Raw genomic sequence first — 14,404 nt, 5'->3', positions numbered from 1 at the left:
ATGTATGTATGTATGTATGTATGTATGTATGTATGTATGTATGTATGTATGTATATATATGTATATATTGTACTATTCTTAGTTAGCGTATTGTCTGTCTTGTCTTAATGTTGGTTTAAAATGGAGCACTGTAACAAAAAATAATTTCCCCCAGGGATCAATAAAGTATTCTGATTCTGATTCTGATTCTGATATTCTATTTTCCACACCGACCAATGGCGTGAACTGTAACTAATCCCTGCGATGCCGCTCAGCCAATTAAATCATTTATTCAGAGCGCGTGAGAAAACATAATTGTGGGAGGAGACAGAAGAGGGTTAGAGTACACCTTTTTATGATTTTTTTTTAAATTAATTTAAAAAATATTACTGTTTTAATTAAGTACTTATTTAAAGACAACTAATTCAACAGTTCTTTTTTATTTTTGAAAGCAACTTGAAACAAGAGCATCCAATCATTACTGTTATTAATATTATAATAGAGTACCTTTCAGACCATTATGAAAATGATTAACGGTGTTGCTGTGGACTCACGGATACAACTGTGCGGCTACTTCAAAATATACTGCTTATGATGTATGAGGAGCTTTATAATCTTTGGGACATTTGTTCGAGGAAACTCTATTAAATAAAAGAGAAAGCATTCGGTTTAGAATAAAAATATTAAAATGTTGATTGTTGGAGCAATTCAGCAGATAAAACAGGCCAACACGTATCAACATACAATCAGTGCAGATCAATGACTGTCGGAGCTTTCTACAGTCACTGGTGCAGATTAATATCAGCCAATCAATCATACAAATTTCCATCCATTCTCTTCCGCTTATCCAGTTCAGGTTCGCCGGTGGGCTGGGGCCTATCCCAGCTGTCTTAGGAGAGGCTCACTCAAAATCTTTGTGAAGAGTGAAACACGGTAAACTGCTCTTTCTGCCTGATACTTTACCATAACTGAATTTAAAAGAAACATATATAAAAAAATATTTAAAGGACTGTAAGTGGCCTAGCTAAGCTTGTTTCCACATATTTAACTGTGGCAGTTTAAACTACACCAACGGAACCCCCGCGGGGACAGTTTTGTGTGCGGAAGCGAAAAGTTCAAACATGTAATCAGCAGTTCCTGGTACAAGTTAAAAGCAGTCGGGTCGTCACTGTGAGCATGTCATCGGTCTGTATATTCACAAACTGTCCCTGTGTGTATAAGAACGCTTCGTTCTGCTGAGCGCGGCTGTGAAAAGGTTTGATTTGCAGACGTTTTCATTTGTTCGTTTGCGTGAGCAGCGTTACATGTTCGGACAGGAGCCCGCCAGGAGCGCGAGGCGGAACGGCCCCAAACCATGGCCCGTGGTCGCGCTGTCGGTGCTGGGCTCGGCCGGAGCAGTGGCCGCGGTCGGGTTTCTCTGCGCCCTCATCTACCCCATACTCAAAGGTAAGCGCGCGGCCCTGTACCGCACGCGCAAATCAGGATCAGATCAGTGGGATCAGAAAAGGAAAAAACAGTTTTTACTGTAGGATGATCGGTCAGTCCAAAGGCATGTTTATAATACAGTCATCACCAGCAAATGCTTTAAGTATTAAATACATTTGTTCAATGATGTTTCATTATTGCACATAATAATGAATAAATGCACATCTGTGGATGATTTCTTTGCATGTGTGCACTGGATGGGTTGTTGCCGACAGCTGGTGAGAATCTCATGTCAGTAACACCTTATAACATGTTAAGAAATATATTTACTTAGAAAACTGCTGACATGTCAAATATTTATTATATCATTATAATATATATATATATATATATATATATAACTTGTTTTTATTTCCGAGCTCTGTTAAAGTGCTCGTCTGGCACAGGACCAGATGGGATCTGGCTTTTTAACAAGTGTTGGTCAGCATAAGTTGTGATTGTTTCAGAGCTGCGGGCAGAGAGGGTGACAGGAGAGGATGGCACTGAGGAGAAGATGCTCGGTAAGTATAAGCTCTGTATTTACTGCTCCGTCCAGATACTTGTGTTCACCATCATGCTCGGTTTACACTGTCTTTGGTTCCATGTGCAGCACATATACTTAGAGAAAGCTCTAATACCATGTTTCAACATTTCTGAAAAGTACTGTACAAAGTAACTGGTGTAAATATCTGAGGGCTGCAGCTTTCATTACTTATTATTCTGCAAAATCTTAGCAGCTAATCTTTACTAAAGTAACAAAAGAGATGCACATAACAACAACTTTGCCATAGACATGTTTATTTAGACTGTGGGTCACCTGCTGTCCAAAAGTTCTGTGTTTCTGTATATATTGTTTTTATTGTAACACCAAAACAAAAACATGTTTTATCAGTACGGAGTGGAAGCAGTCAAACTCAGTGTGACAAGGACGATGCTGTTGCTCCAACAGTGGTTTCTCCCTTATTGTGTAAAACAAGGGAAGAGATCCAGGCTGTAGAAACTGTAAACCCTGATCCTGCACTGTGTGTAATCAGGCTTCTGGAGTCTCCTGGTCCTGTCAGTATTAGTAGGATGCATCTGCTGCGTCTTCTCGTGGATGCTCACCTACCTTGACTCGTTCCAGCCTGGTATGGATTTCCCGACACTGCGGACAGTGGCCCACGTCAGGTAACACGCTGGGATACGCTTTGTATGAGCAGAAGAATCAGGAATTCTCCCTTATAATGCTGATTTCTTACACGTTTTTTCTCTTCTGTTCTTCACATCAAACAAATTTGAATATTACACAAAGAAAACCTGAGTGAATACCAAGTGTAGTTTTCATTTATTAAGACAATCTATCCTAATCTACCTGGTCCCTGAACTCTTCTAAAGTAACTGGCCCTTGTTCCAGCATGAACAGCCTGTTTAAGGCCAAACAGTCTCAATCTGGTTTCAGTCTGGACTTTGACTGGGTCACTGCCAAACCTTCATTTAGTTATTGAGCCATTCAGAGGTGGACTTGCTGCTGTTTTTGGAGACTTCACACTCCAACAGATGCATTAGAGAGGAACCTGGGGTTCAGTATTTCGCCCGAGATATTTCACACGTAGATCTAAACAGTGAGGAATCAAACCACCAACCTCCTGAGTTACAGACATCCGCTGTTCCCGAAGCAGCGAGCCTTTGTGTTCTTTCGTCCCCTTAATGAATGAAATAATGATTTAAAACCTGCATTTGTATTTATTCGATTGGTTATTTAAGAAACATTTAAGTCTAACAAATGTGAAAAAAAGGGAAATACTTTTATACCCTATATTATACTTAACTCATTCACTGCCAGGGTTTTTGAGCATTTTTACTCATTTTTGAAGAGCCACAGAAAACTGTGTGTTATGATCATATAAACGCTGAACCTACCAAAATGAAGAACAGACTCTCTTCTTCCATCCAAAAAAAAAAAGCTTGTTTCTACCATTTTCCATTCTTTAGTAATCAGCTGTAGAAGAGAGGTGGGTTCCACCAAAAATGCCTGTTTTGACCACAAAAAGGGAGAAAACGAGCTTTTTGTGAAAAATACATTTCAAGCAGTCTGATGTTCACTGACAAGCTGCCCGAGGTTGTATTCTAGCCCCTTCCATTGGAAACGTAATTGACGTCTATAGACGTCAATGGCAGTGAATGAGTTAAATGTACAGTACTGTAAGACAGTTTTACAGTACTGTACATTTAATTTCTTGATATTAAAATAACACTAATCAATAATATCTCTCTTCTTCTAGAGACGCTTCTGACCGTGGCTTCCACGTGGGATATGGAGTTGCTGTTCTTAATGGCATCATGGCCATGCTCACCATCATCTGGAGTCTCTGCTGACACACACACACACACACACACACACACACACACACACACACACACACACACACACACACACACACACACACACACACACACTCATCCAAGCCCAGGGAAATAACCACAGTAGTTTTAATGTGCTGTTATTGCTGCTAAAACGTGATCACACAGCTGTGCACTAACTGAAGACACCTTCTGTAACACTGGTGATGAAGCTGCAGCTTTCACACACAGCCTGTGTTTACCTGCAGGTGGATGGACACAGCAGCTTCCAGGCTGCAGCCTTGGATTAAAGCTCTGTATGTGGGGCTGTAAGCAGTTCAAACTCTGACACACTGCATGTCTTCAGATGAGACTGTGAACAGTTGATTAACCACCCAAACAGGAATGTTACATGCTCAGGTCTAACATGGCAGCTTTGGTCAAATTTGAAAAAACAAAAGAATTAAACTTCTTAGTGCTGATGAATTGTTTTCGTCTTTATTTCTCCGGGTCGGCTCGCTTCACCTGAAGGCTGAACAAAGCTTTGAAAGTTGTTAAAAAGACAGAACAATTCTTCAATGTCTTTAAAAAGCTTTAAAGAGTTTTAATTGCATTAACAATTTATAGCAACGTGCATTCTGCAGTTTTAATATGTAATAAGATTTGTGGTTTAAATGCCAAACTCTCATTTTATCAGATTAAACTCAGTGGCCTTTCCACTTGTAAATGCTTTGCTAGATTAAAGGTTTTGGGACATGTTAATAATGATCAGCTTGTGAAGAAAGTGTAAGTTTTCACGTTTTCCCTCCAGTGGGTCAGAGCCGCTTCATGACAGGGACCTATAGAACTTTATATGTGGTTTTTATGTTCTAGCTGAAGTGTGTTAATAAAGGGAGCTTATGAATGCTTTCATATTATTTACATTTTCATGGTATGGGACGATGATCTGATCATCTGACCACCACCTGATCCAAAGAGCCATTTAGATGGCCCCTGTGACAGATTTGTCACTCAGAGCTCCAGCACTGAGTCTAGGGAGGGTGCCTGATGACCTGGTGCAGCCTGAACAAACAACATGGGCCCAGCTTCCTGTGGGCTCTCCAAGCGTCAGATGGGATGTCGAGGGCAGAAGCAGTCCGATGCACTGGTGCTGAGGCCGGCCACTGGGGCGCAGAAACTCAGATGTTTGAAAGAGCCTGAGTGAGTGTGTGAGGTTGATGTAGTCACAACAGATGATTCATCCATCAGATTCCCAGAGGGAGAACACGCCTTCACTGCTCTGGAGTCTAGTGGCGGCGTGCTTTACACCGCTACATCTGATGCTTTGCATTGGGCTTGGTGATGTAAGGCTGGGATGAAGAACCAGTTTCATCTGAAGGCCACATGAAGTTTGGAGGTCTGTACTGAAAGTTGGCCACTAGGTACTTCAGCATCTGTGTTTTACGTTGCTTACCGCTTGGTGGCTGAGTTGCTGTCCTTCCCCATCGCGCCCACTTTGTTGTTCGCTTCCACTCACAGCTCTCTGTGGAGTCTTTAGTAACGAGGGAATGTCAAAACTCACCTTATTGCAGAAGGTGCATCCCATCGCCGTAAAACGCTGGAATTCACGGAGCTCCTGAGAGCAACGCACTCTTCCACAAATGTTTGCAGAAGCAGGCTGCACAGGTGCTTGAGTTTGCACACCTGTGGCCATAGAAGTGACACCTGAACTCGCTGATTTGGACGGGTGAGTGAATACTTTTGGCGCTTTCACTTTCCAGTCACTAAAGTCATATTTAAAACCTTAAAGACATCTGGAGACATCTGGTGGCCAACAGTATGAAGAGCAGCTCTACAACGTGCACTGCTTCATTGTGAGGCTATCACGCCTCCACACGGTGCTTCTGATGCAGTGTGTTGTTGTTGTTTTGGAACACGCACCAGTTTTTATTGTCTTTGCAAAGATGAGAGAAAAAACTTTTTGCATCATTGTTTAATAAATGAATTGGCCTCCAGTGATCCAGATATAATTGATCCTTGTTCCCCATTATCGTGTAATCCCTGAAACACAGCAGGCAGAAGCAGAGCTGTAAAATGACAAGTCTCTCTACATCCACACTCTCCTTCTAATTCATCATTGCCTGGTCATTTGTCATCTTTTACCCGAGTTCCCTCAGGCAGGCTTTGAATTCCTGATATTGTCTTGGAATTTCTCAAAGAAATGTTAGATGAGGAATACGGTTTTTGAAAAAAAAAAACAGGCCAAATAGGAAAAGAACTGTGATGAACTATTAATGGGAGTCTTATTAATTATCGTTTCAAGGAAATACTTTGAAATATTGCAGAACAAATGTCTCCTTCTGCGAGCCGTTTCCCTCTGGATCTGAAAAACGCCACCCGGCCTTATCCTCTCTGTCACTGCTACGTTGTTAGAGGTCAGTCATGAACCAGAATAAACTGTATGGGATTTATATTGATATTAAGAGTACCCATCAATCTGAATTGACGGCTGACCACAGAACATTCCTTATAAAATTGCGACACCTGCTGATTGGTTTGTGCCAAAGGAGACTCAGATATCAGGTTCCTGTTGGCTGTGCGTGGCCTTGCTGAACCAAATTCACTTCAGCACGTTTTTCTGTACAGTAAAGAAACAGAAGCTTTCTTTAACACTTGTGCAATAAGCAGGAACAGTGAAGTGGACACTATGTGAAAAACATCCCCAGTTCCACCCAGTCATGTTTTCAATCACAAGTCTAGTCCTCACCTCTGCCATATGCTTCCTGCCAGTAAAAAGACTTTTATTTTGAAAATTATTCATATAGAACAAAAATCAGTTTTTATGTGTTTAAAACCAGAATAACAGTGGGAACACTGCAGGGCCTAATCTTTTTAGGATGTCCATCTCCTTTCCAGCACAAACCTCAGTCTTAGTCTCCCAGATTATTAATCACAGAAACCAGAAAGCACAGGTGTCGTTCTCTCAGTGAGTCTGCTGCTTGTGTCACTGGAAATCCACTAAAAGTTCAGTAATGCTGGGATATCAGCTAGAAGGTCCTAAATGTGCTGCAAGACAGTGTGGAAATAATGCAGGAAAGGTGGCTGAAAACAGACGTTCTCAGCTGCTCTTTACAAGTCCAAACATCCGCTGCATTACAGACTCGTGCCACAGCTGGTGTTCTTGTGAAACGTTTTCATGCACCTTTCACGCTTTTCTTCCTATTCCCACTGCATCTCATCAAGATTCAATTTGATTTGCACAGCGCCAAATCACAACAGTCGCCTCAGGGTGCTTTATATTATAAAGTACAACAATACATACAAAAGAAGCTGCTTGAAGGCACAATCCTCACATTGTGTAATTATTTAACAAAAACTGTGTGCACCACGTTTGGTGACATTCAACTTTGTACAGAAAAGTGAGTCTGAATTTCTGTGAGTTGAAGCTGATAAGTTACTGTTGCCAAAGGTGGTTCTACACACTGTTGCATAGTGGGGGTGGGGAGGGGTTACATTTTGACACACTGCTTCTGCATTTTGGACGAGTTACTGTGAACTAAACAATAGCAGAGTCTGAGAGGTCATGCTGTTCACCTGAGGTTGTATTTACTTCATATTAGAACCTGGTAATAACCAGATGATTCGTCTTATGATGTCTAAACAGATAAAACCTTGGATGTGGCAGAGGATGATCCTGGTATGTGAAGACGAGAAGTCTGTACTTGAGTTTAAAACTTTAAAGGACGCTGATGCCACCAGCAGTGATGGCAGACCACTAGGTTTAGATTTGATGACCTCAGGCTAAGAGAAGGGCGCATACATTGTTGGGATTTAAATATATATATTAATGCTTATTTTGCTGATTACATTGTATTATGTATAAGAGAGGGCCAGGAAACTGCATGTTTTTGCAGAGCATGGTAACTGCAGGCAGAAAGGGAAACTAAGCAGAGTGTTTGATCGAAACTTAAAGTGTGTGTGACGTCTATATGAATAACGCGTCAGACCTGAGCTCGTGTTCGGGTCTCCATATTCCGGAATATTGTTAAATCCTCCCAATTCTTTCGATCTTTGGGCTGAAGGAAGGACACTACTCGGTGTATAAATGCTCCTTCAACAGTGCTTTATTCCATACAATTCAACACTTTTGAGCATAAACCATCCGGATGGGGAGACATGCATGCAGAGGGTCACAGCAAATCTCAAGATGGTGCAGGCTGACTCAACCCTGCACCATCTTGAGACTCAACCTCTGGTGGGGGCCAACAGAGGCTATCGTAAAAACCCAAACATCCACATTCTTTCTCTCTCTCAGTGAGCCTGAGTCATGACCTTGGCTTCCTGTGCAGTCTGTTCTGTTCTCTTCTAATCAGACAAGCAAGGTCCTGACTCTCTGAAAACAGTATTTCTTATGACTCAGCAGTATAATGCATCATAAAACAATATCATTCATTCACAATGAATCAGCAGTCTGATCTAATACAAATCAATTTAACAAATGTAATAGTTACCACCTTCTTCTAATTCAGGAGAATAATACAAACTAAAACTACATAATAATTCACAAGCTTTAATTAGGGGTCTAACATAGCATAAGATATAATTTAATTATAATATAATAATCCCACAATATGTAACATGAAAGATCATTTTTTAAGTTAGACCACGTTGAGCCGTGTCTTTCTTTGCCGTAGGGAATACAAAGAACTGAGATTTAATAACATATATATACACACGTATATATGTATATCTATATATATATATATATATATATATATATATGTGTGTGTGTGTGTGTGTGTGTGTGTGTGTGTGTGTGTATATACATGTATATCCTCAATGTTAAAATGTTACCTAGATCTGATTGGTAGCCAGTGTAGCGACTTTAACCCTTGTGTGGTGTTCATATTTCTGTTACTCAGCCAGTGTTCATGGGTCTGGTGGACCCGCTAGAGTTTTGGCTTTCCAAATTAACACTATCAAACAATTTTATGTTAAATTACTCAACAGATGTTTACTTCATCCCAATTACAAGACATATGAACAGCAAACATGGTTAATTTTTTCCCTTTACCTTTGTTAGATCACATGTATGAATTAATGTGCTTCTCGGTTTTTTTTATTTTTTATAAAATGTTATAAAAAATGAATAAGTTATAATCAAGTGGAGTGAGTGGAAAGACACAACACATTTACACGTGAAGCAATATGTTTCACAACTAAATGGGATCAGCTGCTCATCAATGGTGACATTAGGCCCAGGGATGTAAAACAGGGGGAGGTGGTGCCCACACTTATCCCACACTGTCCTGATGGCAGCTAGCTTGTCTCTCTGCCGTCGAGCTGGTCTGTCGTCTTGGTTATCAAAACGGATAATCCTGGAAATTTTGTGGAAGTTTTCCAGAGACACTGATGCACGGAAAGGTTCTTGCCGGTTTCTGCATCCCACAGGATTCTGTCGATTCCCCTTTGGACCTGAAAACTCCTGCAAGGATAAGAACCCCAAAGTAGGCCTTTGGGGTTCCTAGATGAATTTGGTCCATCTCCTTCCACCTCTCTCCAAAAACACACCTTCTAGATTACTGCAATCCAGAATAATTTTCTGGATGGAATCTGGGATGAAAAGCTCAAATGAAGACTTGATGTCCTGCACATGAGTAACTGCCAGCCGTGTTGGCCCTGGCTTATCACAGTAACAGCTCTGCAGGGTGGCTCATTTCTTGGGCAAGAAGACCATTCAATTTCACCAGTTATTGACATCCATATTTCTTCACTTGCTGTCTGGTGGGCTTGTTCTGGTCCTGGAGCTGGCTGCAGATGGGGTGCTCGTCTTCGTTTTGTTACTAAATGGTGCTCAACCTCATCCTCTTCTTCAAAGTCACTGTCAGACTCTGAATTTTCAGAAATGTGAAATGTTCTGAAACCTCTTTGTCAACATCATCATCCGAAGCCCCTCTCTCTTCCAAAATCAATTGGATGGCAAAGTCTTATTTATAGTATTATGCCCCTAATTTGCAGGTGGGACAGGGTATGAGAAAATAAAATTTGGATCCCTCAAGAAAGAGGGTAAAATGTGTGAGATGTCAGAGCAGACGGTGTTGATAGTTGAATTTTCAACAATGTTGCAACTTTGTGCGGGAGCAGGAGGGGAAGAAAACACTATCAGCAGCACCAGAAAGGAGGAAGACAGAGTGTGGGAACACAGGACCTACACTTTCAACACTTTTATTAGACCTGGGTCCAGTGGACCCGAACACCTTGTATGTAATGTAAATGCGTGGGGGGAGGTACAGTATGCGGTCATTGAAAATTAGTTTGGATTTATGTTCTTCACAGAAAATAAGCCAAAGCCAATGAGTTTCAGGTTGAAAAAATTATTGTTTAATTGTTCTTTTGAAAAAAACTGAAAACGGGTCTCACAGACCCGAACACCATACAAGGGTTAAAACAGGAGTTATAGGAGCTCCTCTGTTTGAGCGAGTCATATAACCTGTCTGTCCTGTTGAGCTGGAGCACCGTCTTTCCACCTGCCTAGACATAGTTCACTCGTTAAACAGGAACTTGGCAACTTAACTATCCTGTTGTTGTTGTTAAGTTAGGTGATTGGGCCAGCTTCCAGTGATGCAAAGACGAGCCTGTGTGAAGCCTGAACAAGATCCCAAAAACAACAAAAAGCCATCCATCCCAAACTTCAGGGACCCAATCCCAGCAGCCCCAGGCTGAGGCGTGTTCCAATGTTGTATATGTACAAGGTAGACGTATTAAAAAATACATCTTTAGACATGTATGACACACAGAGAGGGTTTCACAGCATAACCAACCATGGACTTCTGCTGTTGTGTATGTGACTAGTATGGCTGTAGGCCCTTATTCTGAACAAAAAGACTGGAAAAGAAAGAAATAACAGTACAGTTAAAGTTTATTTTAGTCTGAACATGAATCAGAGAAACACCAATAAAATGTTGTTATTATTGCATAGACCAGATAAGAATCCCCCGTGTCTTTGTGGGGGAGAAGCAGTCGAGTCGGACACCTTCAGTTTAGGCAGGCGAACGCACACATCACATGTAGACAAACATTCATGAATCGTTGAGTGCACACTGATCACTTCATGTCAGATGTTGGAGGATCTCCAGCTTGTGTAACACTGACCGTCTCCATGGGAAACGGTCACAGGAAAAAGGCACAGTTCATCCAGACCAATGTTTCAAGTCACTGATTGGCTCCTCCGGTTTGCAGCCGTCTGTAAGGTAGACGTGTTCTCTACTCGTCTGCATGACAGAGTAACTGCAATGTTTCAAATTATTTCATACTTTAAAAATAAATACATAAATCCTTTATAATGTCCATCCACATTTATACCCCCCCCCCCCCAAAGCAGTGGAATGAATATTAATTTAATGTGAGAGCTTGAGTTACAGCACACAGCTGCCTGTGGAGGCGGCAGTGTGCTCGTTTGCTTGCTGCATCCGCTCACAGCTACTGCAGACAGCCTTGGAAGAACAGGGTGTCACCCGGGCATTTATGTCTTATGTATCGATTTGCTCACGATTCATTTTGGTTGGTGCAACACAATTTGGTGGCCACATTTAGACAAAGCTTTCTGCTGTTGGAGGAAAGCAGCAGGAATGTGTTTCAAAGCCTGGGCTGGTGGGACTCTGTAGTCTGTGTGATGATTTCATTCAGTGGGTAAAAAGGCAGCCATCAGGTCAGCCAGCTCCTCTGTACTCAAACATCTTTGTCAATTATCTGTATGAAGGCGCGCGCACGCACACGCACACGGTATAATCAGTCACACTGATACTGACACAAAATAAATGCTCATCTCAAAAAACCGTCCAAGTGCTGATGGATGATAGTGAAATATGCAAATATGAAATAAGTTTTCAACACATGTTTAGTTTAAATGTGAAGCAGACTGACAATGAAACATCTGATCTGCTGGATTCAGATGTTTAGCTCCAGTCTCTGCTGAACGACTCTCTGCTCAATCACACATACAAGCTCCACTCAGGGTGAACTAATCGCTCAGCTGCTCGGACTGAACACTTAGTTTCTCCATCTCTCAGTCTGCTCGTCAGCGCGCACACACACACACACACACACACACACACACACACACACACACACACACACTTTGCTATCCTCGTGGGGACATCCCATTGACATAATGCTTTTCCTAGCTGTATAGCCTAACCCTTTACACTGGTATCATAGACGCTTTAAATTACAAGACTACTTTGCAGACGATGACTTTCGTAGCGAGCCCGTTGTCTTACCATCGGTTTGGGAGCTGGAGTGGGGAGCCATGATATACCCCTAATTAAAGATTGTGAAATTATGTAGTTTTAGTTCGTATTATTCTCCTGAATTAGAAGAAGGTGGTAACTATTACAGTTATTAGACTGATTTGTATTACATTAGACTGCTGCTTCAGTGTGAATGAATGATATCGTTTATACTGCTGAGTCATAAGAAATCCTGGTTTCAGAGTCAGGACCTGCTGTTCTGATAGCAGAGGAGACAGAGCACATTCCACGGGAGCTTCACCCCCACCGTTGTTGAAGGCAGACAAAATAGGGAGCAGCCAAGGCCATAAGTCAGGCTCGCTAGGAGTTAGAGAGAATGTGAATGTTTGGGTTTTTACGACTAGGTGGGGGCCAACAGAGGCTAGAAGAGTTTGAGTCACCCTCCACCAGTTTGAGATTTGCTGTGACCCTCTGCATGCATGTCTCCCCATCCGGATGGTTTATGCTCAAAAGTGTTGAATTGTATGGAATAAAGCACTGTTGAAGGAGCATTTATACACCGAGTAGTGTCCTTCCTTCAGCCCAAAGATCGAAAGAATTGGGAGGATTTAACAACAGGGAGACTGTCCATTCATTACACAAGAAATACATCGCTGCGAAACAGCACGATTATCTGCTAAAGGACACGAACTATTTTCTGCAAATGATTCGCTCCATAGCAGATAACACGTATATACAATAGATATCGAAAGCTTGTTCACTAACGTAAACACACGGATGCGTTTGAGAGGCGTGACGAACATCTTTCGGCGTTACCCAAACGCTGTGCGTCCTGAAATCCTCCAACTTCTGGAGATCTGCCTTACTGACGATACGTATCATTTACAGACTGAACAGCCCTGGACCAAAGACATGCACCATCTGATGCTAACACCGATATGAGTGAGTGGGAGGCGCTGACCAAATGCCCGCTACAACCGCCCTTTTATTTTCGGTTTTTAGATGACATCATAGGCGCATGGCGAGGACATGTTTAAACAAGTTGTAGACAACACACGCCATCAGTCTATAAAAGCTCAAACAGGAACACGGCGAGTCGGAAATAAACTTCCTAGACACTACGGTCTTTTTTGAAAATGAAAAGGATTGTAAGAGGTTGTGGACTAGGGCACATTTTAAACCCACGGATACACATGCGCTCCTACACAAATTAAGCCATCATCCGCCACACACATTTCAGGGAATAGTAAAATCTCAGATATTGAGGTTCTATAGAATATATAGCAGGGAGGCAGCTGCCATATTGTTCAGAAAACAAAGAAAAAACTATTCAGTGTAACAAGTGTGGGTTGATGTATGTGGGGCAGACTGGGGCCCACTTGAGAGCGCCTCTGCAACAGCACCTGTATGCCGTCCGGATGGACCGCGTATTTTACTGGGCCCTCATTCTAAGGAGCACAGAGGGGGCATCGGTAATCATGGGATTGGAGGCGAATCCTGGTTGGTTGGTCGGTCGGTCAGTTGAAAAGGATGGAGAGGGGGTGGATAGATTGAATGCTCCGTTAGGCCTTAATGTGAGATGCGGACTGGACATCCTTTTCTCCTTGGTTTAGAGGACATCATATATGGGTCGAGTGTGGTTCTTTGTAGTTGTCTCTTGTTTGGTTGCCTAAGGTATTGTAAAGTCTGAAAATAAACACTAAGAGAGCCCTAAACAGACATGTTGAATGTCATCCCAAATAAATAAATAAATAAAAGGTTAAAGGTTAGCATAAGTGAAAGAAAGTAAACAGGCTTTCGCCACGGAAACTGCAAGGCAGCATGGGATTGGCAAATACGGTTATGAATACTAATCGTATGTTGCAATTTCTGGTAATTTACTAGTTGCACAGTCTTAAAATTGTACACTGATATGAAAAAGTCAAATTGACACTATAGAAATGATCCCCTGGAGGCTGAATCCCCTCCAGAGTGGTGTTGGGAGACCTGACTTTCGAGGAGAAAATAGAAAAATAAAGGTAGAATATAAGCGGGTGAGAGTCGACTGTTTGTTGTAGCATACTTTGATTAGAGACCACAGCAGGTCTTATATGAAGAAAAATGGGGGTGATGGAAAATATCAGCAATATATAAGAATGGCATTCATAAGAAACAACGACGAAGAAGAGGAGCATGTTAACAGGAGGAAGAAGAACCGGTGGGAATCAGGATGCTGCAGCCGATCCCAGGACGGTGCGCCTAAGTTTTAAGGAAGAACTGAGTCGTAACTCCTAAATTGAGTGTGAAACATGCCCTCAAACGTGTGGGGACCCCACAAGTGTAGTAAACCTCCAATCACACACACACACACACACACACACACACAAAAAATTCTCAAATTTGATTTGTTAGGAATTTGTGCCAACCAATCAAGC

At 41.9% G+C, this 14,404-nt stretch overlaps 1 protein-coding gene across 2 annotated transcripts; it reads left to right on the top strand.

Annotated features, from left to right (window-relative positions):
• The first annotated feature begins 846 nt into the window (after positions 1 to 846).
• On the top strand, positions 847 to 3,879 carry LOC146642938 (ADP-ribosylation factor-like protein 6-interacting protein 6). Of its 2 annotated transcripts, none has more exons than XM_085399397.1 (5): positions 847 to 912; positions 1,278 to 1,425; positions 1,911 to 1,964; positions 2,478 to 2,610; positions 3,705 to 3,879. In XM_085399397.1, exons 2-5 carry the CDS (start codon positions 1,284 to 1,286, stop codon positions 3,796 to 3,798), a joined length of 423 nt encoding a protein of 140 aa, XP_085255523.1. In that variant the 5' UTR covers positions 847 to 912; positions 1,278 to 1,283; the 3' UTR covers positions 3,799 to 3,879. The 2 variants fall into 2 exon arrangements, with proteins under 2 accessions (XP_085255523.1, XP_085255522.1); XM_085399396.1 differs by lacking the exon at positions 847 to 912 and adding an exon at positions 987 to 1,164.
• Positions 3,880 to 14,404: the final 10,525 nt, after the last annotated feature.

This window comes from Rhamphochromis longiceps, linkage group LG23 (genome assembly GCF_057381845.1).
Source record: "Rhamphochromis longiceps isolate RC_006_pf linkage group LG23, R_longiceps_female_GT1.1, whole genome shotgun sequence".
Taxonomy (NCBI): Eukaryota; Metazoa; Chordata; class Actinopteri; order Cichliformes; family Cichlidae; genus Rhamphochromis; species Rhamphochromis longiceps.
The sequence above is the reverse complement of the archived record's forward strand: the minus strand, read 5'-3'. Positions and strand labels throughout refer to the sequence as shown.